The sequence below is a fragment of the Antennarius striatus genome, chromosome 22 (assembly GCF_040054535.1).
Source record: "Antennarius striatus isolate MH-2024 chromosome 22, ASM4005453v1, whole genome shotgun sequence".
Taxonomy (NCBI): Eukaryota; Metazoa; Chordata; class Actinopteri; order Lophiiformes; family Antennariidae; genus Antennarius; species Antennarius striatus.
This window is the reverse complement of record NC_090797.1, coordinates 11861939-11887126: the sequence shown is the minus strand read 5'-3', so window position 1 is coordinate 11887126 and position 25188 is coordinate 11861939. Positions and strand designations below refer to the sequence as shown.

The 25188-nt window shown below is 40.6% G+C and overlaps 1 protein-coding gene across 7 annotated transcripts in view; it reads left to right on the top strand.

Annotated features, from left to right (window-relative positions):
- The window catches only part of nav3 (neuron navigator 3), a 155901-nt gene that overhangs the window by 75267 nt on the left and 55446 nt on the right, over positions 1-25188 (top strand). For 6 of the 7 annotated variants that reach the window (XM_068307488.1, XM_068307489.1, XM_068307487.1 and 3 more), the window contains exons 4-7: positions 6810-6882; positions 11558-11732; positions 17506-17574; positions 21516-21658. In XM_068307488.1, coding sequence (XP_068163589.1) covers positions 6810-6882; positions 11558-11732; positions 17506-17574; positions 21516-21658 — 460 coding nt within the window. Of the gene's footprint in view, positions 1-6809; positions 6883-11557; positions 11733-15932; positions 16266-17505; positions 17575-21515; positions 21659-25188 lie in introns of those variants that run through there. The other variant, XM_068307491.1, reaches the window with a different exon arrangement.

Below are 25188 nucleotides of genomic sequence, written 5' to 3'. Positions count from 1 at the left end.
GGACAGATGATAACTCTGGGCCTCTCAAACATCCCTGATGTCACTGGGCATGCCAAGCACAAATGAGCAGATGGCCAGTTGGACAGAAGTGATCACCATAAGAGGGAGAATTTTGTTTTTCTTCAGAATGAAAAAAAAAACAAAGTTAAAATCTGTCAGTATATGGAAAAGCTGTCAAAAACATAGAAAGTAATAAGAACAAATAATCTTGTTGTCTTGAAAAATGTCCAAAACATTATTTTTCATGGAACCATGATGTCCTATCTGTACAAAGCAGGTGCTTTTCAGCAAAAAACATTTCCATGAAAACCCAAGTACCAGTTGTCTTTATCTGGGATTATTACAGCCTAAATGACTCTGCTTGAATATCAGAGCTACAATTTTTGTGGTTGGAAGAAACACATTTCTAAACTTAGGCTTCTGTCCGTACGCGGCTAGAGGATAATTACTGCCATAAAAACAACATTTAAAATGTTTTTCTTGCTCCTGTATTAGGAAGCTGAGCATCAGCTTAGATTTGGTGAAAGGGACGACAAACACAAAATAAAAAAGGAACAATGTTAGGAAAAAACAAAATACAAGCCATGTAAGCGGCTTCTTAGCAAAACAAACTGAACAAACTGAGTGGGAAGCAGAAATTGAGTTAGACGGATCAATTATGAAAATGTGTTTTTACACAAAGGACCACATTCTAGTTTTATGTCTGATTGCTAAAGAGCTCCAGCAGCTGTTGAAATGAAACCCTTCACTGTTCTCCCACTGACCATCTCACTTGTTAGCCAGCGAGAGCCAAAGGCCTCATTAAGCGTAATTGTAGGCTTTTAATCACTCATAATAATTGAAGGACAAGGACAGATGTCCTGTAAAGGGGCAGAGCTGGCTTGTTAGCATGGGCTCAGTGAAAGGCTGGGAAAGCTTTGGCCCAACTCCGTTTGTTTGGATGAGTACCACCTGATCTGGACTCAACCTTGACCGTTACTGCTTCTGAAGTGTTTAACTACATAATGTATTTGTCTTTTCGCAAATCCCCTCTTTCCTTACCTCATCAGAATATGTGAGGAAAGATAAATCCTTCTTTAATCTTTACCTCTTCCTCCCTAGAGTTTAGTGTTCACCACAGAACCCAGGAAGCAACAAGTCTACTGATTTGTTCCTCAAAAATATACCTTTGGTTTACATTTATCTTTAACACTTTAACATTTATCTTTTAAGAAATCGCACTTAATTATAGTAAAAGGCCTCATATGTAGCATCTTATTTGTATAACATGCAAAGAAGGTCGTCAAGGTGTTTTCAGTTAAGACAGAAGGCTGTTAAATTATTTCCACACACATATTATCGTTCGTATGAATGAATATACATTTATTTCTATATTTTCTATTCAAAGAAAATCACTTAGAAACAGAAAAAACTGGTGTCAAACAGTCAAATCACACTCTTATTCAATATCCCCGTAAATATTCTAGTAATCTGATCCCACTGTTTAACGCTGTACTGCCTGTCAGTGGTCATCAGCTTGACATGTTTAACTTTTTCTGTTCAGTCACAACTGATTTTGTATGTTGACATACAATACACAATTATATTTTTGCATCATCACACTGTACCTAAGTAAAAGAGCCAGAATAAGAAGACCCATATTGCATCTTTTGTGTTTCCGTAATAATTAGTGGTCCCCAGAAGACGTTGCTTTGCTCAGATGTTACCTTGAAACTGTACCTACATTGCTGGAGCTCTCATTTGAATGCTCGGATGTGATGACACACGTTTGTTCAACCACAAAGTTCTTCTGCAATATCTGCTGTAAAAAAATTTAAGCTGCGATATGAGTTCAGGCTGAGATCTGTCAAACATGAAAGACCGTGAACTTGTGAATAGAGGGGGGAAAGGAACAGATAAAATCACAGAGTGACTTGTAATGGAGCATCGTTTTTTTTGGCCTTTGTTTTTAACCTACACAGACATGTGGACTGTGTGTGCATATACCAGATGTGCAAAGCCAGATGGAAACCCTCCAAGTTATTGGATGTAGGAATTTGAAATTGAACCACCATAAGTTTTGTTGTCATCCGTGACGTTAGGCTGGTGTTATTATGCAGATCCTGTTGATGATACATCATGTGAGTGTGAGCAGAAAAGTCACAGCAACTAAAACTTTACTTTTATTTACATGAATGTGTGACACAATGTGTGAATGATCAGCTGGGCTTTTTTTTGGGGGGGGGGGGGCTACTTGAGCTGAATCATTTTTGGGGGGAATTTCTTAAATTCAGAAAGTTTTATGGCCTACGATTTCATAATATTTAAGCTGCTCTGGATACAAACATTAACACTGTGCGCTGCATGGGTAGAGGAAGCTGGCTGCAGAAGGTTCATCATGAAGTTAGCAAATGACTAATACTGTAACCTTTTTTTCAATTTAGTTCATGAAGAAAGAGCATCGGTTTGACAAGATTTTAATTATAGCAAAATATTCTGAGAACTTCCACTGTAATGTATGTTACATGACATGCAGGTAAGAAAAAGTCTTGATTTATATTTTGATATGGAATAGGAATACGATGAGGAATAGGATCAGACTGACCTGTGGAAGTGTCACAGCCCCGTCTGAAGCAGAGGCTTGATGAAGACTTGTTTTTGCATAAAAATGTTTGTCATTTAAGGAGACAGTGTTTAATAAAGTATTTTGGAGATGTAAGGTATTCCAGTCATGCGGGACTGATGAGCTCTACCCAATCAGGTGCTAAGAGGAATATATGTAGATCCAAATAACATGCATTCATCATCTAAATATTTTGACAAAAAAAAAGAGTAATTCTCTGTGGGGTATCTGAGGTGAATCTCTTTTTTTGTAAGCTTTAGCTGCTGTTGGTTTGAAATAAATTAATAGACATTGACAGCATTCAGAAAAATAATCACAGGTTTCGAAGTCAAACCAATTGGAAAGAAAAATGAAAGTCAGCTGAGTCGCTGTGAGATTTATCTGTTCTGTTTGTGGAGCTTGAGTCATCTGTGCTTTTGAAATACTGACTTGGGGATTTAAGGTGGTATATATTTCCAGTGAATATGTAACATTTTGGGATAAAACCCTTCAATTATTGAGCTGTGCTCGTGTGCCGTAAAGCGCTAATGCCTGGTTTTTCCATCCCCGTCTTGGAGGAGGTCTTTTTCTGTCCTGCAGGAAGTGGTAATTAAGATGTTGGCCCATTTGTTTTTGACAGTTGCATTGAGGGGATAACACTTTCCAATTCCGGCCATCATACATCATTGCTCGATGCCAATTTACCCCAATGCACAAGAGGCTATGACGCTGCAAACATGCAACATCATGGCCTCTTACTTTCACCAGTGGGGATTTATAGTGAAGGTCGTGTTTAAACAAGGAACATGTGACCTTTCCTGAGCAGATTCAGAAGTACATTACACATGAATATGAATGTAGTTTTGAAATGAAAGAAAATGCAAAAACAAATCTATATCCATATGTCTTTATCTGTTAGTAAACCTACAGGCGTGTTTATGACTGCAGTGCAAGCTGGAAGGGTATTGAGTTTTGTAGTGAAGTAATTGAAAGAAAAATATTGACAGGAAATTTTGTTTTAAATTGTTTTAGCCAAGTGATATAATTATTGTTTGGAAGGAGCGAACCCAGTAGCAGAAATGATATACTGCACATCTGATTTATATTTTTGGATGCTTTTTCTTCTGTCAGAAAACCTTAATTTGTCAGTAGAACAGAATAAGTTATTGAACGTCTTGGCTCTGCAATCTGTCACAGGTAATAAATCACTAAATGCAGAGAGATGTTTGTTTTGTTAATTAAGAGAAACATCAATTCAATGAACAAAACCACTGACATTGTGTATGATGCATTTGATAACTGGGTAAAGTAAGCGAAGCTAAGTGGAAAATAAAACACCTTTATCATCCATCATCCTTTGAACGGTGTCCCCTGTTTGCTTCACTGTTTGTTTCCTCCTGTCAGGGCAGGTTGGTAATGGATATAAAACATTTCATCAGTTCCATCAATCTGTAATGTAAACTCAGCCACTCCTGCAGGATGAAGCCTGGAGTTAAGCGTTAGGCTCTGAAAGCCTCGTGTCACCGACCCCTGGTTCCAGTCTTTCTGTGTCAGCAGTGGTGTGATATCAGGATTTGTTGTGTGGCTCTATAAATGAAACACAGCTTAATTGAAACTGATTATCACAGAAACTTAACAGCTCCCCTCATTACTCTTCTAGGCTTAGTGGCAAGTTTCTGCACCGCAGCACATTTTGCACATGTGCCCTCAGATCACTCATCAAAACACACTCCTTTTTCCTGCTCTAAGTACATCATGATTGGGTGAAGTGTGCCTCATCAAAATTCCCTTTTCCAAAATTGCCTTTAATGGCTGATGTAGATCTGTCTGATGCCAGTCTGCGCTGGAAAAATAAATGATGTAGGTTTTCTTGAGAGGCTGTTACAGGATGCCACAAAGCCGAGCCTCCCACCTAACTAGCGGTTAAACATCTCCAGAAGCATGTGGAACACTCATGCCCCAGCCCTAATCAACGCCTTCAATCATTATTCCACTTGTTTACGTCATTATGGAGTTAAGCCTGACTTAAAACAAACAGCGGTTTTGTCTCAGAGCCTCAGAATGGAGTAAAGTGTCACTTAAAGGCTTAGGAGATGAAGACATGGGTTTCAGCGGCGATGCCTGTCCCTCAAGACGTTTTAAGACGGAGGTGTGTTCAACCTAGAGACATTCTGGGTCCTTCTTAACATGTTTTATCTTAATCAGCTCCTCAACCAGCCTGCAGGCTCACATATATACACTCAGAATGAACGGCAGGTGTCAGACAGATATTGTTGATTCCGTCTCATCCGGACCAATCGGCCAGGTTATCACCAGAATCACCTCGTCCCACGTTGTTTTTCTCTGAGTACAGAGCACATGTCAGCCCACGTATGGACTTCTTAAGAGTTTTATATGGGATCATCAAATGAGCCAGGAATGTGTAGGGGGGTGGGGGGGGGTGGTATGTGTGCACAGTATGTTTGTAGAGAATGTAGAAACCCACATGAGAGGGGGCGTTTGGTGGAGTGGGAATGTGTGTGGTGTCGAAGTGGGTGTGAGTCGTGTCACACAGATGGAGAGGCTCTCAATGACTTCTTGTCCCACACAACTCCAGACAATTAGTGTGTAAACATGTGGGGGGGGGGGGACGAGGAGTCGGGTACGCTTCTTTAACAGCTGAAATAGGATGTTTTAACCTCTTTTGTACCAAGATTAACATATTTTTAATTTTTTTTTTTAATTGAAAGCGATTTAAATTAACTCGCTTCTCTTTGTCTGTAGAAGAATTACAAAGGTCCAAAGTGGAGACCAAGACCTGTTACGTGTTTTCTTGTCTACTAATTGGATCTGTAGCTGATAAATCTGGCTTCACATTCTCTTCTCTTTCTACAGATTAAACCCAATTCACCCTTAACCATGATGGTGCAGTCAACACCGTCTCTTCATTTATCTAACATGTAATTTACTCAAGTCTTCCAAATTAACTGAGAAATTGTGTTGTCTGTCTCTACTTGTGCTTTGTCTTACAGCATCTGAGAAGCCATCGACTACCTAAAAGATCCACTGCAGACAGAAAGGCTTAAGCCTTGATGTCAAATATTTTAAAAAATTGCACTTTTTCTTCCCTGTTTCAATATAGAGACTATTTTCAGTTCTATACTGAAGTTGCTACAAAAGTAAAATCAAAGGCAAATAAATTCCAAACAATCAGCATGGACAGATGCCACGAGTTTGGCATACCATGCCAAATGTGATTGTAATTCAAATGAAAAAGACTTTAACACATCTTCCTGTGTTTGATACAGAATTGGATCTATTTTATCAAATTAGATAAAGAAAAAAGTGCAGAAAAGATTGACGTTAAACAACTTTATGTTCTTTGACTTTAACTTAACCTGAAGGGTTATGCTTGGAACAAACTTTACAACACCGTCAGTGCTACCTGACTTTCAGTCCATTATAAGGGGGGCTGATTCTTTCAACTCAGTGGGAGTAAGAGTCGAATCAGCAAGCGTTCGAGGCCAACGTCTGCAGATATGACTCATTACTCTAGTTTTACAGAGTGTAATGTTGAGATCCAGGGACGCTGAGAGAGAGAGAGAGAGCATTAAAAAGAAAGAAAGCTTCAGAGAGCTGACTTACATCTCATGAATCAGCTAGCTGGACGTCCGGCTGACGCACCAGCCTGCCCTTTGTGTGGCCTTGGCACGCGGCGCTGCAGCTGAGCACTCTGACCTTTGGCTTTGTCGCCACAGACGTCCTGAAGGGCGCTGGCGGTGTTCCACCACGCTACTAGAGCGGCTATGAAGGAGCTGGAACGTCACTGAGCCTTTGTGTAAATGACACCAGTTTGCAGGGTTAGGAGTCATCGAGTCTCACCAAACTGTGTTTATGTGACAATTTTTTTCTCTACATTGTCCGTGTGTTGCTTTCTGTTTGTACGTTGTGTGGTGCCTCACTTGTGGACCATTCTTGCTCTTATTGAAGTATGGGTGTGTGCCCAACGAGCCAAACCCTCGCTGTGTAGGTGGCGATGTGCAGCGGTCAGTATGTCATGCAGTCTGGTGCCAGGGTCGCGTGGGGGTTGGGTAATGACCATACAAAGATGGGCTTTATGGGTAATAAGGCTGATGATGGTCCTCTGAGCCCTCTGGCCTGAGACATTTAGGCTCATTGAATGTTAAGCATCATCACATTCTTCCTGCGTTTGTCCTTTGTGTCTGACTTTCCGCTGTCTTCTCCACAGATCGAGAATGTGGACGCTTGCCTCAGCTTCCTGGATGCCAGAGGAGTGAATGTACAAGGGCTCTCAGCAGAAGGTAAGAAGAATAAATGAAGGCATGATTAAACTCTTTAATAAATGGAGTTGAAGACAATGGGAATCTCCAGTTTTCTAACTTCTACACTTGGGAAGTTCACGTACCTCCAGCCCTGGCCAACCTTCTGCGGGTAGCTTTCCATTTCTTCACGAACACCAAACATCTTAAACTGGTCGAAACCAATTTCCAAGATAGAATTAACCACGCTGGTATCATAGCAGGGTACACAGTTTCCCCATCTCAAGCTTTCACCAGGCAGTGCAGGCAATCATTAGGGCATCAAAAGGGATTGTGGGAAGATAGAAACTCCAGAGAGGGATTTTTCTGTCAACAATCACGAGTATACATTCCATGGCTCATATGGCAGCCATGACTGCAGCAGCACTCTGAATGACTGCTGGACAAATTGAATAATGAGCTAAAACTGTCTCATAAGGCCACGGTTAAAATTACAGCACATTTCCAAACTATCTGTTGTAATGTAGTTTCACACTGGGTATTTAGTCTCCTGGAGAATTCTGGGTCTGCAAATGAGGCAAACTTTTGAAAGCATGTTTTAAAAAGTAATATTTTGACAATGCCATTGTTTTTTCATGGAATAAACAAGCTGAATGTGTCTTTATTCCCTGCTTTGGTCAGGGATGCGTTGTCATAATTGTATTCTGTGCTGCTGATTTTGAAAAGTAACATTGCCAGCTACTGTCCTACATGAATTATGCAGTTTTTTCAGCCATTATTGGTTCCATGTGCACAAAGATTATTTCAAAAACAATTATTTGAATATGTCTTGTCCTGTAAACTGGGTTTAAGAGTGAGTTGGGATTAGGGATGAGCGAGTACACCACTATCTGTATCTGTATCTGTATCTGTTCAACCTTCTAAATTATCTGTATCCGTATCTGTACTGGGAATGGGCGGGACTTAAAGCAGAAGTGGGTGTGATTTGACCCAAAATGGGTGGGGCTTAAATCTGTACATTATTTTAAGTCTGAAATTGATATGGATTGATCATAAGTTGCTAAATTTATTGTTTATTTTAAACCTATTTACAGCCTCAAAATTGAGATTCAAATCAATGTTTTTGATCACAAGAAAAGAGTGTGTGTGTGTACGCGCTAGATATGGTTTCTCTGACATACACATGTGAGCTTGTTTTAATGATATATATATATATATATATATATATATATATATATATATATATATATATATATATATATATATATATATATATATATAATATCAAAATGTAGCAGAAAAATAATCAGTTCACAATGTGAAACAACCTTTCTGACACTGCACCATCTGTCAGCCTTATGAAACCAAAGATCCTTGGCTGGACTGTGATGCTACTTTGTGAATGCCGTCCATATATTGTGGCAAGTAAAACTAAATACACCCTGCCTTAGTTTTCCCCATAGAATTCCTACTGGCATGTATCAGTTATTCTAGCAGAAAATGCCTCCAGCTGTCACTGAAGACCTTTGCATTCAAAGACCCCAAGGAGTTTGTGCTCCCCATTTAACGTGAAAGAGGCAAGTGTGACCCTGACCCCTCCAGTAGCAGAAATATCTGACACACTGACCGACCGCTCTAAATTCTGTGGCCCTCGCTACAGCGCTAAAAACAGCAAAGTGACACTACAGGCCTGGAATTTCAAAGTGCTCTGTAAATATATGGGATATTGGGTTACTGTGTCTATCACTATGTATTGCTGCTGTGTTTCATCAGTCCCTCACTCCCTACTGTATATGTTTGCAACTGGCATTAGATGGCAATGCTCTGCCCTCACGTCTAATTGAATCAATCCAAAGATTTCCACATTGTATTAGCTGGCATGTGCAGTCTTTTGTTAAGGCTTGGGAACGGGAACATGACTTTCTTATTCTTAGATAGCTAAGCTGTTGATCTAAAAGTCTCCTCTATCACTCTAGTGGGAAGCTGTTAATCCAAGGTTCCAGAATACCCATCTTGTTGGAGAGAGTTATGGTTATAATAAAGGAGGTTATTGGTCATTATGAAAACAAGTGTACTGCAAGAAAATAAAAATAAGATACAGAAAAGTGTGAAAGAGACTCTAACATTATTACAGCTACAGTTCAAACCTCATAAGAAACAAATATGGAACAAGATAAAGCTTTAAGATGCATGGTGTAGTTATTCAGTATATTTTCACACTTAAGCATTTAGCATGTTTTCAACCATATATAAAACCAAAATTTAAATGTAGTGCTCTCTAAAGAAGGAATCCTGATCTTTGTGAACTTTTGAACCACAATCAGGGGAATGTCTCAGACTGACTCTGAGATCACTTTTTACAGTCAATAATTGGCCCCTGATGATGAACTATGAGATGGACGTATAACATGATTTCTGTTTTATATTAACATCTTATTATCATTACTAGTAAATGATAATAATAATTATCCTGCTTGATCTCAGTGGGTGTGAATGGCTTTAACGTAAGTCTAATTCATTCAACTGTGATCAAAAGTGAGACACAAAACAAGTTTTTTGGGACACAAATTAATGAAAACAAGGGACCTAAGAAAATTACATTAAAATTTCAACATATGAAAGGTCAAGAAGCTAAAGACAGAATATAATACTTTTCCTGGTATATCTCTGAAACTTTTCTTCACCTCCTCTGAAGTCCTTGGTGACTCATGAACCAACCTCTCCAAATGAAGCCAAAAAGATCGAATGCAACCACATCAACCACTTTAAAGGCCATCAGAGGCAAAAGCACATTTTTTAATGGCTGTGAGCCAACAGAAAGATTTATCCTCCACACCGCCTCACAGCAGCCAGATATTTTCTGCTTTCTGCGGATGAAAAGGCAAAATAGTGCTGACAGAAATGTTGAATGGGATCTTTCCCAATGTCCTGCTGCTATCTCATGGAATCCAGTGATCCTTTCCTCCGCTGTCTTTCAAAAGGCTCAGAACTTTACAATAGGGGAGAGGGAAGAATGTCCTTAAAGTTTTACAATGACATCTCAGTAGACGTGTGGAGACGACCAGATGACAGACAGATGATGCTCCGGCAGAAAGTGTTTCAATTGTTCACATCTGTCCCATGATTTAAAAAAAAAAAAAAGTTTCATTGAAATATGTTTAATTCAGCTTTTAAAGCCTGTATTCTGTATTTCTTTGAAAAATTGGACATGAATAAGACTCATGCCAGATTTCTTTTTGTTATAAATTAATACAAGGTAGAGCTGGTAAATGATTTGGTTTCTTCTGTCATGCATTTTTATATGTAAATGTAGTTTTCATTTATAACAAAAAATAATAACACAATAATGACAAGAATGGTAATAATAATAATAATAATAATAATAATAATAATAATAATAATAATAATAATAATAATAATAATAATAATAATAATAATAATAATGCTTAAGTGAAAGGTATCCCATTATGAAGATCCTTCCTCATTTCCCTTATTAAAATCCTGACACTCCCTGTTTGTTTGGACAGTTTCCACGCTACTGTCATAACCTTTTACCAGTTGCCACAACTTTCATTCCACAGGAGCACTTTGTCTGAATCTGCTCCGTTGTTCCTCCGTAAAGCCCAGAGAGGACTGCTGTTAGGATTCTCTGAGAGGCCTTCTATATATTACCACCTCTGGGTATTAGAAATTGGAAAACACGCCCAAAAGATTAATCTTCGGCTTTCACAGTTTCCAAACAGCATAGCCATGGATGGCTGGGGAGAATATTTGAGCTTCAACAGATTGGAGTGAAATACGGAGGAAAAAGCTCTGCGTCAGCTGCTGCTATCCTCCCTGAGACTCTGTGCCAGCTTTCACGGAGGGTTTCAAATGAAAAGTCCATTTCACAAATGGGTGCGTTAGACGGTGATCAATTCTTTCCCCCATGTGACTTCGGTATACCCTCTCAGCTATGTGTGAAGGACTCTGTAGCACACATTTGTCTATAGGAGAGCTAAACAACTTCAATTCAAGACAAATTTATTAATTAATCAGGATTTTGCCATAATAGTTCTGTGACAACTGGTTCTTTTTGTAAACATGTTAAAATTATAAAGAAGAACTCTGACCCATAAATATTCTAACTTTATATACAGTATATCAGTATCTGCTCCCATTACAGCGGATGTATAAGGATTCTTTGTGTACAACAGCTGCTGTGGGGTTCTCTCCACAGTTGCCTTTTAAAAACAACATTTATTCACTTTACAGTGTTTGAAAGACACCATAAAAGATCTGGAAATCATGAATTTCAGCTTCGGCTGGACATAAACAGAAGTCCTGCAGTATTTTCCACTCGCAAAACTGACTTTCTCCAAGAAAATGCATGAACTTTACTAGAGATTAGCAGTAGTGATATATCAATCCATCAACTTGTGTTAGTATAGCTCTTAATCGCATCAACAGACATTTCAAAGTGCTTTAACAGACTGAGAAACCCAACTGAACCCTCCAGATCAAGCATAAGCGACGGCGGCTGGGAAAAACTCCCTCATTGAGGAAGAAACTCTAGGCAGGACCCAGACTCTGGAGGGTGGTCATCCACCATAACCGGTTGGGTTTTAAAAGAAATACAATGGGGACAGGGTAAGAGAAAGAGACAGAGAAAGAGTGGCAGACAGGCAGCACAGCAAATAGAAGATAATGACATTTGTTGTCTCTTTTGTGCCCCCAGAGATCAGGAATGGCAACTTAAAGAGCATCCTGGGTCTGTTCTTCATCCTGTCGCGCTACAAGCAGCAGCAGCAGCAGCAGCAGCAGTACTACCAGTCCCTGGTGGAGCTCAGCCAGCAGACCAGCAGCACCACACCATCAGCCAGCAGCCTCAAGTCGCTAGAGATGCAGTCCAGGTATGTACGTTTTTAGGGGCAGAGGTTACCCAGAGGTCAGAGATTCAGACAGCCGAAGGTGTGAAAACCAGCCGAATGACACGTTTAACTCACATTCATTCCCTGAGCCACACACCGTAAACCTCCCGCTGAGGGAATGCTGTATGCCTGTGTTTTTAAAAACTCATATTCATCTGACAAATGTTGAACTTAGCAGTTATAATCAACTAAAGAATTTCATCTTTAAGAAGCATGTTTTAAATGAAGTGTCCTCCTTATCTTTGAAGGCTATCAGCTCCAGGTTAAATGAGTTCATATGGCTCAAATCTCCAACAGGTTGCATTGTGACGAGTGTAGGTAATATGTTTTAATGTAATTTTTTTTTTTTTTACGTCTGTGCTGTCTGAAAAGGGAGGCACTAAAAACATGTTAATGTGTCCTTCATTTTTAGTACAGTAGTTGATGCTGTGTGTGTGTGTGTGTGTGTGTGTGTGTGTATGTGTGTGTGTGTGTGTGTGTGTCATCAGCAGTAAAGAGGCAGTGAAACCAGTGTGTGTGTGTGATGTAAATAGATTGCATTGGCTTCAGAAGAAGGACCAGCATGAGCAGCATTCCCCTCCGCCAGATCAAATTACAGCACAACTTTGTGTGTGTGTGTGCGTGTGTGTGTGTGTGTGTGTGTGTGTGTGTGTGTGTGTGTGTGTGTGTGTGTGTGTGTGTGTGTGTGTGTGTGTGTGAACTCAACACAATAAGAGCAGTTAGTCTCAGTGCTTGAGGAAGGCATATCTGTAAGACGATGTTGTCGGGCGTTTAAGCCTCGCTGTGTTCGGACGAGTTAGAAGTAGGTAGCAACGGAGCCTATGTCGGGGGTAGGGGTGGGGATGGGGAGGGGGGTATTAGGGCCTCAGCTGCCTGCCATTCCCACACTGCCCCCCTACAACAGGTGGAGAACGCTGTCATGCAGCGTCCAAACAGTGAGATTCGGCACACACACACACACACACACATTGAATGGTGGTAATGGGATTACACCAGAACACAGAACAACATCTGAAGCGTTATTTAAGGTATTTGTCCCCCGTAAATTCCCTGGGGGAGGCCTCTTTTGAAGAACCTCCACCCCAATAATGTGTTGATGCTGAACTGATGAGCTGATCACATGTGAGTGTTGAAGGCCACTGAACCCTGTCTGTCAGGCATGGACAAGCTAACCATGGATGACTTCTGCCGCATCTCAAGTGTGGAAGATCATTTCAGATACCTTTCTCTTTTTTTTTAAATTAAATATCTGTATGTTTTATGTCCATAAAGGAAAAATCCTGAAAATCCATAGAATCCCCATTAAATTTATCTGAATCCATCAGAGCTGTTAAAAGCAACCGAATAATCCACATATTCATTTGCAGATCGAAGATTAAAATGTCATGAAATATGTCTAAAATTATGTATAAATTACAGAAGACATCTGGGATATAGCAATATGTCAGAAGAGTCTAGTTGGTTTGGAGTTTTCACTGGCTGTAAACATGATTTAACTTTAATGAGGTTTCCAACCTTCAGGGCAAATAAAAAATTGCAGGCTTATAAACAACTTTTGATGTTTTGTCATTCCTCAAATACGGCAGAGAGAAACAAGGTCTATTTATCTCTCGTTTGCTTTTACATAAAGAGCAGAGAATCCGTTTCAGGCTAAACACCATTTAAAAAATTGAGAGATAACATCACACAGTCTAGTGTGTGTACCGCGTAACTGCATTTGAAAAAAAAAAACTCTTTAAAAATAATAGAAATATAGTAGAAACCGATGGCGATCGTATCCTTAAGCTTCGGGTTTCATGCTAACTTTAAATTCATTTAAAGATCTTCATGGTGTCTTTTGTTTCAGGCTGATATGGAGGCTGCTTTATTTTTTCATCCACCCATAGAAAAATAAAATATAATTAAATGAGTTTTTATTTTCACGCTGATAGAGTTCTAGACCTGGTAAATTTGATGTGTGTGTGTGTGTGTGTGTGTTAATAGAAAATAATAAATAAGTCAAGAAAGAATGTCTTCAATCCGTTGTGTGATCTAATTATCAGAGGAAACACACACTGACCCATTTGGCTTTCTGCATATCTACAGTTGTGGCATGAGGGGCTTTCTATAGACAGCACCTGCTGGCCTAACTGGTGTCTGGGCCAGAGGGTGTGTGTGTGTGTGTGGATGTGTGTGTGCATGTATGTGTGTGTGTGTGTCCCCGAGGGGAACTCCCATTGGACATATCACGACAGCCCGGAGCCACAGGATGTTTATCAGAGCTGTAGAAGGCAGGGGGCTCAGGCCTGGCAGAGCAGAGAACCCCCCACCCACCCACCCCCTCTTTAATTCACCATGTCCTGGGGTGAACATGCTGACCCCCTGCTCCGGCGAACCTCACGCTTGCCCACCGCGGTGTCTCGCGACAGGAAAAGCCGTTTGCCCTACGGTAGAGCTGGCAGCAGCGCAAAGCCAGAGTCATCTCCTAGGTACAGTTTTAGGTTGGTGTGTGTGTGTGTGTGTGTGTGTGTGTGTGTGAGTGTATGTGTGTGTGTGTGTGTGTGTGTGTCTGCAGAAGTTGGATCTCACAGGACAACACATAGTGATAGGAGGATGAATATCAGCAGCATCATGAACTGGTAAATGGCTTGAATGTGCTTTTTGTGTTTGCTGTTCATTTATTATTCTGGGCTGTAAGTACAAAGATATGACTTCACTTTTATTACCTTTGTGTGGCAGAATGTTTATCTTGTGAGTACAATATCTTCTGAATATCAATGAAAATCAAGATTACAGTATTTAGTTAGTATTATGATTAATGAGTCATTCAACAGACTGATGTAGTACTGATTATTAAGCTTGTGTAATGAACTGTGGATGTTGTTTCTTAGTTTTTGGGTTTTTTTTCCACTTGTCATAGCTTTTCTAACTTTCTTACTTTTTTTTAATCGATGCTGGTCTGAATTTTTCTCGTAACGCTGTAACTACACAAAAGTTTACAGTCTGGGGAGTACAAAAAAAATCTTGTCTTATTGCCTGTCTTGTTCTTATAACTGTGATTCTTTAAGTTCTATACTGACTAGATATACTCACAATGTTCTATATCTGCTCACAATCAAATAACCATGTACCTGTTGTACCATCCAAACTTAAAAAAATTCTAATCTGAAAATGCTATTTGTAGGATCACACACAGTCGTTCTGGCGTTAGAGACACTGGCACCAGCATCCCTGACGGTTCCTCCTTTCATATTCTAATGTAGACCGTTACTGCTTCATGAGCTGCTTGTTTCATTTGATTTCCTTTAAGCACAATCCTTTTTCACCCTTTCTACCAGGATTGAGTTATCCTCCCACTGGTTTTTGTAAGAAAGAAAAAGGAAATAAGAAGCTTTTATTGTCATCATACAATCGTACAATGAAATTACAAGGTTGGTCCTGGGCCGCTGCACCCTGGGCACGCTCGGCACTATGGGCCAACGTAACCTAAAGTTCCTTTGAGGCATGTTTTTCTCGTGTACATCAAGAAAAACAAAGAACAGGTACTTTTTATACTTTAGAAGAAAATGACACACAAATTCAAAGCCCATCAAAACACAGAGAAAGATTTGGGAGGGCAACAGGCCGTGTTAAATTGTGTCTTAGCTTGTCTTCTCTGTGTGCTAAGTACCACTTAGGACATTAAATAGAGCAAAACCTCACCACTGGGTAGACGTAATGTGGTGTGGCCTCTCAGACGCTTCAGGAACCTGAGGAGGACATTTAGTTGCCAGACATCATTAACTGATTCAGAGATGATCACCACTATAATGAACACACTGCCCTGGACGTGTTTCCTGTGCATTCCGTACTCTGCTCCTACCCCCTCTCCCCCCCGCTAGCATCACGCACCGTCATGGAAACCTGCAAGGTCAGTCAGAAATGTATGGAGACTCGGCAACTCCTCACAGGTGAGGCCATGGAGGCAAAAGATGCTGAATGTGTGCAGCAAAGAGACGGAGAAGCATCTCTGGAGAGTGAGGAGACTCGTTAGACCTTGAAGGATCTTTTTCTTTCTTAGTTCCACCTAAATAAAACATCAAATATCACACTGAGGGTGGGTTGATTCCTCAGAATGACGAGATTTATTCCACATAATTTTAGAAAATCACCACAGCAAGGCCAGAAATACAGTATCTGCACCCGTCCTCCTTGAGGTCTACTAGAATTTGTTTCTATTCAGTTGAAGACAGAGTTGAGAGCCGAACAGCAAAGAGACAGCAATGCATGAGAAGTGCTGAGAGCAGTGTGCCGTTCAGTTGTCAGGCATTGGTAGTCGATTGTCTGTTCACTGTCAGTACCGCCAAACCGGCAGCCCACAGCCACAAAACAGAGAGCAAGTTGTTCCTCGATGTCAGAGAAGACGGTCGTGCAAACAGATCACTGGTGTCCGCTGCTTCCTCCGTCCGGCTGGTGCGTCGCCGCTCTGCTCACTGCAGAGGATCGCCTCTCTGAACGGATCGGAACGTTTACTGTTGTCTGGACAGCCAGGGGAAGGTATGAAGACGAGTCTACCGTTAGATGTTAGTCTTTATGTTCCTGGTACTGGAAAGATGGACTTGTTTCCATCGTGTCGTTGGAACAGACGGCATTCTGTTTAGAGGAGATAATTTAATGTTATCTGCAGTGACACGACTATAAAGATTTTTAAAAATTGTATTCTTAAAACCACATGTAAGCATCTACAGATCCCACCTCTTGTCTTTTTGAGAGGGGGGGGGGGGTATTTTGGCCAACAAGTATTTTGTTGATTTTATTTTCATGAGTTATAAAATGAAGTACTTTCATGCAACTTTTTACTAAATTTCCTCTTCAGTTTTTGAAATATCAGCTCTCATACCACAGTAAGATTTAGTACGTTTTAGTCTCTTCATTTCTTTAAAATACTTGTAATGAAAGAATTCTTTAAAATAGGAGAAAGGAACATTTGTCATCTACTAGTATAAAGCACTGTTTACATGTTTGTTTTATTTATTTCTTGTGGTTTTTTACTTAACTTATTTATTGCTAATGCCACACTGGTGTTCAGAGCTGCTGGCTAAAAGAGAAGATTTGTAGTTGATGTCGGGCTTAGCTTTCAATAGCAGCTTTGTTCATTGAATTTTATGCCAAGTGAGAAACACTCACATGTTTTGCGGGTCATGCAGTTCAGCCGTACGGTCAATGAAAACATTTCCTCTCTGGATTAAAACAGCGGTCGTGACACCTTTGCTTTGCTCTGTCAGTTGTTTACAGCTGATTAAAGACGTCTCTTTATTCCCAGAGTGCCCTACATGCAGGTTTAACTACATCCTGTCAAACATGAACTGCAGGTCCCGCCCATGCCGGCCTGCATTAATGCCCCTCTCAGGGTGACTAACAGTGGGTGCGTGGGTTTTAATCTGTGACTGGTGCTGTGGGTATTTCCTTCAATTCCACCCAGTGTGTTGTGTGTTCCCTTCAAACGACGCCACCAAACCGCTTGTAAAGCTCTCTCTCTGGACGTTTTAAGCCAGCTGCCCTATAAATGCACTCAAATGTTATTGGCTTAGTCATAAGCATGTGGTAATAAACATGTGTGAGCCATCATGTGACGAGTACAAGCTGTATGTGCTTCCTCTGCTTGTTTCAATCTGAATGGCTCCTCTCACTCGGTCTTTATTACATTAAGCCACGGTTTTCAGAGACTCCGGCAGCCACTTGAACTCATTTAACTGCGCCAACACTCTGTCCGTCATCCTCTCTGCTCTCTCCTCAGTCTCACAGCACGATATGCAAGTCCTCCAGGCCACAGTGGAATAGGGTCACCACAGAAGAAGAACACCAGGTAAATATAAAAACACTCCTGATTCTCCTGATCTACACAAAGTCTGACTAACTTTTTTGCACAACATCCATAAACCGGACAATCATAACTGAGTAGAACAGAACTTCAGACCCTCCAGAGTTGAAGACAAACGTCCCACTCACACTCACATGAGCTGACGTCCAGTGTCCGCTGATGAACGCTTCCATGAACACATTAGTCCGTCTTTATCCCTTAAAGGTCCCTAAAATCACTTTAAAAGGCATGAACACACATGTGATCGCCCTTTCATGTCTGTGCTCAGTGATGCGTCTTCTGGCAATAGCCCTTTATACAACGTGGTGAAGGTGCTGCTGCTCAATAAGCCACACTGGTTCTAATGACGCTGTGCTGCTATTGGCTGTAGCAGCAGCTTGAGGTCATGAGTGAGCTAGTGAACATATCAGGCGTACATGTAGGGTCACTGACTCATCCACATGAGCATACAGATATTTACATGAGGGTACACTGTAGCCCAGCTACACCTGATGTGCAAATGAAATTCAGTCCTGTGTATGAAGCATTCATCCATGCATAATGCACACACCCCATAATTTCAGTTGTCAGATGCTGGAAGCATCTGTTCCACTTCAGGGGTGCAGTATGAAACTACATGTTAGCAAATAATTCCTCTCCAGCACCCGCTGAGAGAAAATGCTTCAACCTGCAGCTCCAGTCCTCTGGGTGGGATCCTGCACCCCACCCCAACCCCGATGCTGCGCTTCGCACAAACTGCTCTTTAAATTGTCCAGATATAAAAGTACACATATGAGGGGGAAAAAATTGCACAGATCAGTGGGTATAATCAGACTTATGGTCACATGAGCTTAGTAACCGCTCTTAACCCTTGGTTACGTCATGGTTCTGACCAGAACCATGACGTAACTGCCAGAGAGATCAATTTTTAAGAATATAGGATCTAATAAAACTATAATATATATATAAATGTGTATATATGAGCTTAATTTATGGCTAAATCTATTTTTTCACATGGAAAATGCATTTGTCTGTTTGTATACATCAGGGTTTTCGTGTGGGAAAATGTCGAATTAATGATGTATAAGTCTCAAAATCCTGAGTGAATCAAATATGATACGTTTGGGGTTCAATCAGTCGTCTCCTCTCCCCACAGAAGGAACGTTTTAGCAGTTCTAAGATGGTAAACAACTGAAGCCTCTCTCCTAGTGCACACAGTTTCCCTCAAGGTGTTGGAGTTTTAGCATTTGGGTTTTTTGGGGAGGGGGTTTTGGGAGCGGGGGGCTGCTATTTATGAGACACTCTGTTCATTAGCCCTAGGAAGTACCCTCCTAACAGGAGCAGCAACTGCACGTTCACTTGTGATCCCTCACATCTATGCTGTGCCTGGTTTGAACAGGAGTAGAACCGTGTCGTGTCATGTCATGTCATGCCATGTCATTTAAATGGTACCAATGTCTCACCCTCACCTCACCATCAGGCTGGACATCATCTGTCAGAAACTTCTCCCCCACATCTGTCTGCAGATAAAATTATTGCCCAGATTTTTCGCTGCATCTCCGTCTCGAAGCCCATTCTGCTGACGTATAATCAAACATGTACTTTGGAAGATGAAAGAATGGGATGATTAAAGGGCGTCCCTCTGATTTCCATGTGAATCAGACTCTCACCCTCATTTTCCTGTGTTTATCTCTCATTTTCTCTCATCATTTGCAGCTACAGTATTTTCCTCTTTCATTCCATTTCATTCCAAGTTCTATTTTGCGTTGTTCATGTTTTTTCTCTTCTCTCCTTGGTTGTACCTGTAGGAACGAATTGCTGCATTGATTAGTGCTATTTTAGTCATGTGCTTTTTATCAGTTATGGATTAGTTCTTCTCATCCCTGTCGTTTCACTGCTGTCTTTCTATCTCTGTGTTTTGTGCTGTCTTGTTTCATCCCAGTCAGACTGAACTTCTTCTCATGACTGATCCAGAGTCTGCTGATATCACCACTATAGATGTTCATCCAGGTGTTTTCTGATATCAAAAATTCAAGCAAAGTGACTGCAGGCTTTGACACGTTAACTGTCATGAGATTTCAATTTTTGCACTCAAGCACATTTTATTTTTGCACAATTGTCTGTACAAAACTGCGTTTGCATGGTTCAGCACACGGTCGGACTTATTAGGCAGTTTTGCTCAGACGCCATGCTGTGCTGGTTGCTTAATCGCTGAGCCATGTTCTATTTTTCAAGACAGACATCCAAAGTAAACTTTAATTTTTACATATGCGCTACCACTGCAATCCCTCTGCCCCATTAGCAGGAGTGCTGAATGCTGTAATTGCAGGCTGCTCGTGTTTCTTGTTGCATCAGAAAATGCAGCCGATGGTTATTTTTATAAACCCTGCAGTCTGAAACCTAACTTTACCTCAGGGATGTCAGTTAGAGGAGCGGCACACCACCAGCTGTCCCACCTAAAGGAGTCCTGTAGCATTAGCATGGCCAGTTGTCACTGCTTTTTACCCTTGCTTGGTGTAAAATTTCTTATTTGGATATAGAATGTTTATTTTGATGGCTTCTTTGATTTGTATTCATTGTCAATAATCAATAGAATTGTAGAAAGAGCAGAGTGAGCTTCAGGAAATTCCAACCTAGGGATGAAAAATGAGTGATTGACACCAAACAGTGATGACAGACCTGTCTCCCGCCTTCACAGAATGAAAAAAGGGTGCATCTGAAAAGGAGGTTCGATCACAGTAGAGAAGAAACCATTCCTTTACTTTTATGGCTGAAAACACTTTCAGCTCTGACACAAAATGGAAAAGAAGGATTTTGTTAAAATTTTGAATGGCTTTAAACAAGTAAAACCCACAAATGTGGATAAACTAGTTTAATCCCATGTTTATTCCAACATTTCTGCGTTCAAATCCTCCCTGCATAGAATGACGTATGATGATGTCATACCTGCGTCTGTTTGCCAAATTAATGAAACAGACCGTCGAGATAGAAATCTCTTCAGAATCAAGAAGAAGATTTTTTCTTTTATTATTATTATCAATGTGAAAATCAGCAGTCTGGTGTTTAGCTTAGGAGAACATTTCAGATCCATGTTTTGACCACTTCAGGATTCCAGACTTGTAAAGAGACTTTCCTCTCCGACATCTCGCCTCCATCTGCAAGTCAGACACCAGTGACATATTCAGCATAGCGAATCGATTATCAGTGTGAAAGGATGCCGCAGTAACTTTGGGGTCAGTAGACAGAAACCTCTTCAAGGTTTTTTCACCCACAAGCCTCTGGTGAATGGAAGGCCTCCACGTGATGCCCATAAACTTACCTTAAAATTTAAAGCTGTTTCCTGTCTTTTATCAATTGGACCTTCATTTTAGATGTACATCATGCCAAGTCCATTTAAACAGATTTCCTGGAGTATAAAGATTTGCAACCAATCTGTGGTTATAGTAAAATTGGAATAAGTATAACATTCTCACTGAGTCTTAACAGTTAGGATCCATAAAACCCTCAGCTGACAAATCAGGTTATCATTCCTGAACGAGATGCAAAATCTGTTCTAGGAATAACTTACCAACGAACAAATGAGTAAAAGCCTTTATTAAATGCCCGAAAAATTTTCTGCACAAAAAAAATAGAAAACTTTCTGATAACGTAATTATTTAAGCGCCGTCACGGGAGTTGTGAAAATCCCCCCAGCTTTAGCGTAGCAAATCAGCGTTTCACACTGACAGATTTGTGGAGGGAAAAAAGATTGAGAATGTTTGTGTGGAAGAAACCAGAGACCGGCTGAAAACACAAACCTCCTTGGCAGTTGTGCATGTGGACTTTTTGATCAAATAATAATTATCATTTTTAATTATTGCATAGTCCCTATCTAAAATTCTAATACATTAAAGTTCCATTATGTGATCTTAATGCCTAAAAGTTGTCCCTCACGCTGGCCCCTGCAGGTTACCAGGCCCCTCCAGAGTCCCTGCTGCAGGCAGCGGGGCCTCCAGGAGTCCAGGATCATCCAACCTCAACCGTCGCAGCCAGAGCTTCAACAGCATCGACAAGAGCAAGCCTCTCCAGTATGCCAGCGGTAACGACAGAGGTGAGGAGGGAACCTTTTACTAGTATGTGCAGAGCTCATGTTCTCCATCTGAACCACTAGGTGGCAGCACTGACTCAGACTCAGGAAGAGCCCAGTCCCAACCAGTGTGTTGAATCATCCCAGTTCTCTAATCCAACTGGGTTATAAGCAATGCTAGGAAACAGAGGCACACATTAATATTCAAAGGAAACAGATCTATTTGAGGGATGACCAGAAAGCCATTTTCAGAAATGTGTTTAACACTAAATTATTAATTTATCAATATTAGTTTTACCATTCTCCTCCTGTCAGCACACAGTGTTTTAATGACTTAAATATCTGTTCTGCGGGCCAAGTTGGTGCATGATAGATTTCTCTTTGCAGAATTCTCAGGGCTTACTGGCTCAAGAATGAAACCTTGTCCCATTTTAAACCCATTCAACAGAATTTATGGCATTATAATCACACCCTCTGTTTGGCTCACATTAAATGCTATTAAAATCCTTTTTAGCTAAATAAAATTAGCTTTTTCTACACCGCTGTCCAACCACTGAGGGAAAGCCCTGGAAGATAGACTCTGTACATTTGAGAGACGATCAGCTGGAGGTGAATAAGAGAGCCTCCAGCAAACTCAGTGTTTCTGTCTTGCTGTCAGTGATAAAGGTTTGTGCAAAAGCTGCACTTAAGCTTCAAATTTCTGTGTGAAGCTTTCAAAATCTTTAACGACAGGAAGTAAGGAGGATGGACACGCAGGCAAGCATTTTTAGTCGACAAGAAGAAGCAGAAGTTGTTCAGAAATTGATGCATTCTATTCATTCAAAAAGCATCGTTTGTTTTGGTTTGTTCTACATGAAAGACGACTCAGACGTCGATCCGTCGTTTTCTTTCATTGTTTTGTGGAAGTTGGCATTTCTTTGAGGAGGTGGATAAATCCTTTTCTAGACGTTCACAGCGGAGCGCTGTCAGGTGTTAGTCTTTGACTTTGCTGAGATAAAATACCCCATGTAGGAACTTCACTAACCGAGAGACAAACCCAGATTTTGGTCTCAAGGAATGAAAAAAATCAATATTTAGGAAATGTCAGCAACGCAAGAAGAAAAGCTCAAAGGCACAAAGAGCACAATGTCATTCTTGTTATTCAACGGTTTAATTAGCCTCGGCAACTAAATTAAAGCATCAAAGGTCAGGTTGTTTTTTTCTATTTCCAGTAAAGACAGAAGGAAGTTGGTGATTGCTTAGAAGGAATGATGATGATGATGATGAGGAGGAGGAGGAGACAGGTGTGAAAGTTGCACACTTCCTGGAGGAAGGTTATGCTGTGTTGTCCAGCTGACAGTGATGCAAAGAGAGACGCTGATATGAATGGTGTGAAAACATGAATCTGGAGGAAAGATGCATGCTCAGACTCATCTGCAGTGTGTGTGTGTGTGTGTGTGTGTGTGTGTGTGTGTGTGTGTGTGTGTGTGTGTGCGAGAGAGAGAGAGAGAGAGAGAGAGAGAGAGAGAGAGAGAGAGAGAGAGAGAGAGAGCAAAAACTCCACCACCAACCCCAGAAAAAGTGACATTTCATGTCTTGGCCATAGAGGTAAAAAAAAATAAATAAATACAAAAACTGGAAGAGTCTGTTGCCATGGCAACAGCAAGTTTCTGCACATTGAAAAGTGTGGTGGGTAAGAAAAGGGGATGGGATCACTAGAGACAGGAGTAATTGACTGGATACACAAACAAGGCACACAGAGAACACACTTGTAATGTATTGAATTCACATTCATGAACTCCTTAAGAGCCCACTGCGGGTAACACACACATGCAGGTTAAGACTAACCTAGTAACAGGTGTGTCAACTTTAGTACAAAGGTGGGCAAATTTTTTGTCTGGTTCTAAAAATGTAACACGTGTATCAGCTGAGGAGCAGATGATGGAATGTTTATATGAACAAATGCAAATGACGTGTAAAAACCATTATATAAAATGTTTTGGCCTTTAACAGGCAGATAAGCACACTTTTGCAAGGCTTATTGTAAAAATTATTTTACAACTGCATATATTTTATTATTGTAGGTTTAGTCACATGCAGTTTCAGTGGGAACAGTCCTGCTGGTCTCCCATTTTTTGTCATTTTTGTATCAAAGTCAAACAAATTTAGCGGGCCGGATTCTAAAGTGTAATGGGCCTGCACAAATTCATGATAAACTCATGTAATATAAATGAACTTGTGATTTTAATGAGTGAGACATGGTTTTTGTGGTACACCTTTTGTGATTGGCTGCTGGATTCCACTCCAAACATCACAAAGTAAAGACGAGACGCGCTGCACTGAGGCGTCTCGAGACATTTTTAAGGTTTAGAAAATGTGTGTAAGCAATTAAAGTTGCTCAAGTTGAATTCTTCTTCCTGTTTTTCCCTTTTTTTATGAGCAACTCTTGATTTAACCTCAAAGAAATACAACTGATTAAAAAAAACAAACCCACATTGATCAAAACCTCCTTCAGCAAAACACTAATAGGATCTCCAATGCATGGACCACATTGATGGTGAAAGATGATTGATGAAGAAAGGTGAGTGGTTTGAATGGTTTCCTGTCTTTCCATGTGAACACAGATGGTGTAAAATCTGACGTTGTTAGGTCTTAAACGTGGTGGTCTGCTTCCTGTAACCACTGTTATCCACCTGTAATCACACTGTGACGAGCGTGTGTAGAGTGTAAATCAGGACGTGGATTTCTGCAGGCGGTTGTAGCTCATGTGAGGCAAACTCCTCTGAGACGCCGGTGTGATAGCTGTGCAATACATCTTTAACCCCAACCGTGATTTATGTTCCAGTCAGTAATTTCTTTGCTTTACTTTTCAACCCAGCGTGTGTAAAGCCATGGAGTATTCAGGAACCGTCATTTCCCATGTGAAATACATCCAGGAAACTCAAAGTCGGGCTCAGATTTTATATTTTTGGTTTTCTCAGCAGAGCGGGAGTCACTGCAGCTAATGCTGCTGGAAGAAACTGTCAGCATACAACCACTGTGTATTTTACACAAACGTATGATCAATGTATGTGATTATTTTGGACACAGTCAATTTTAAGACTGGATTCCATGTCCTGCTTTAACCCAGGGCTTTGAGCCGGTTCATGGAACGAAAACGAAACCAAAAACTTTCTTCAGTTCTGAAACCGAATGAGCTACTTGCGGAGTTCAACGGACTCTGCTCTGAAACTTTGAAACTTTGATATGTTGAAGCTTTGAAACTTTGTTGCATCATCATCTGACGCAACTTCTCCGTCTTCCTCTGATCCTCCATCCTCTGTTCTGTAACTGAATCAGTGCTGGTGTTCTGTTTACTGTAGGATCATATATCTGCAGTATTTAAACTAATTACCTTGATTGCCAATTTAAAAGTCCTAAAGCAACCTACCTATCTATTAGTAGGTAGGAACATTCTTAACCAGTTTGAGAACTACATTTTTTTGTTGTAACCGTAAAACCGGAAACGTTACAATTCTGTTTCTGTTCGGAACAAACCAATTGGCATAAAATTCTGGTTGAAAGCCCTGCTTTAA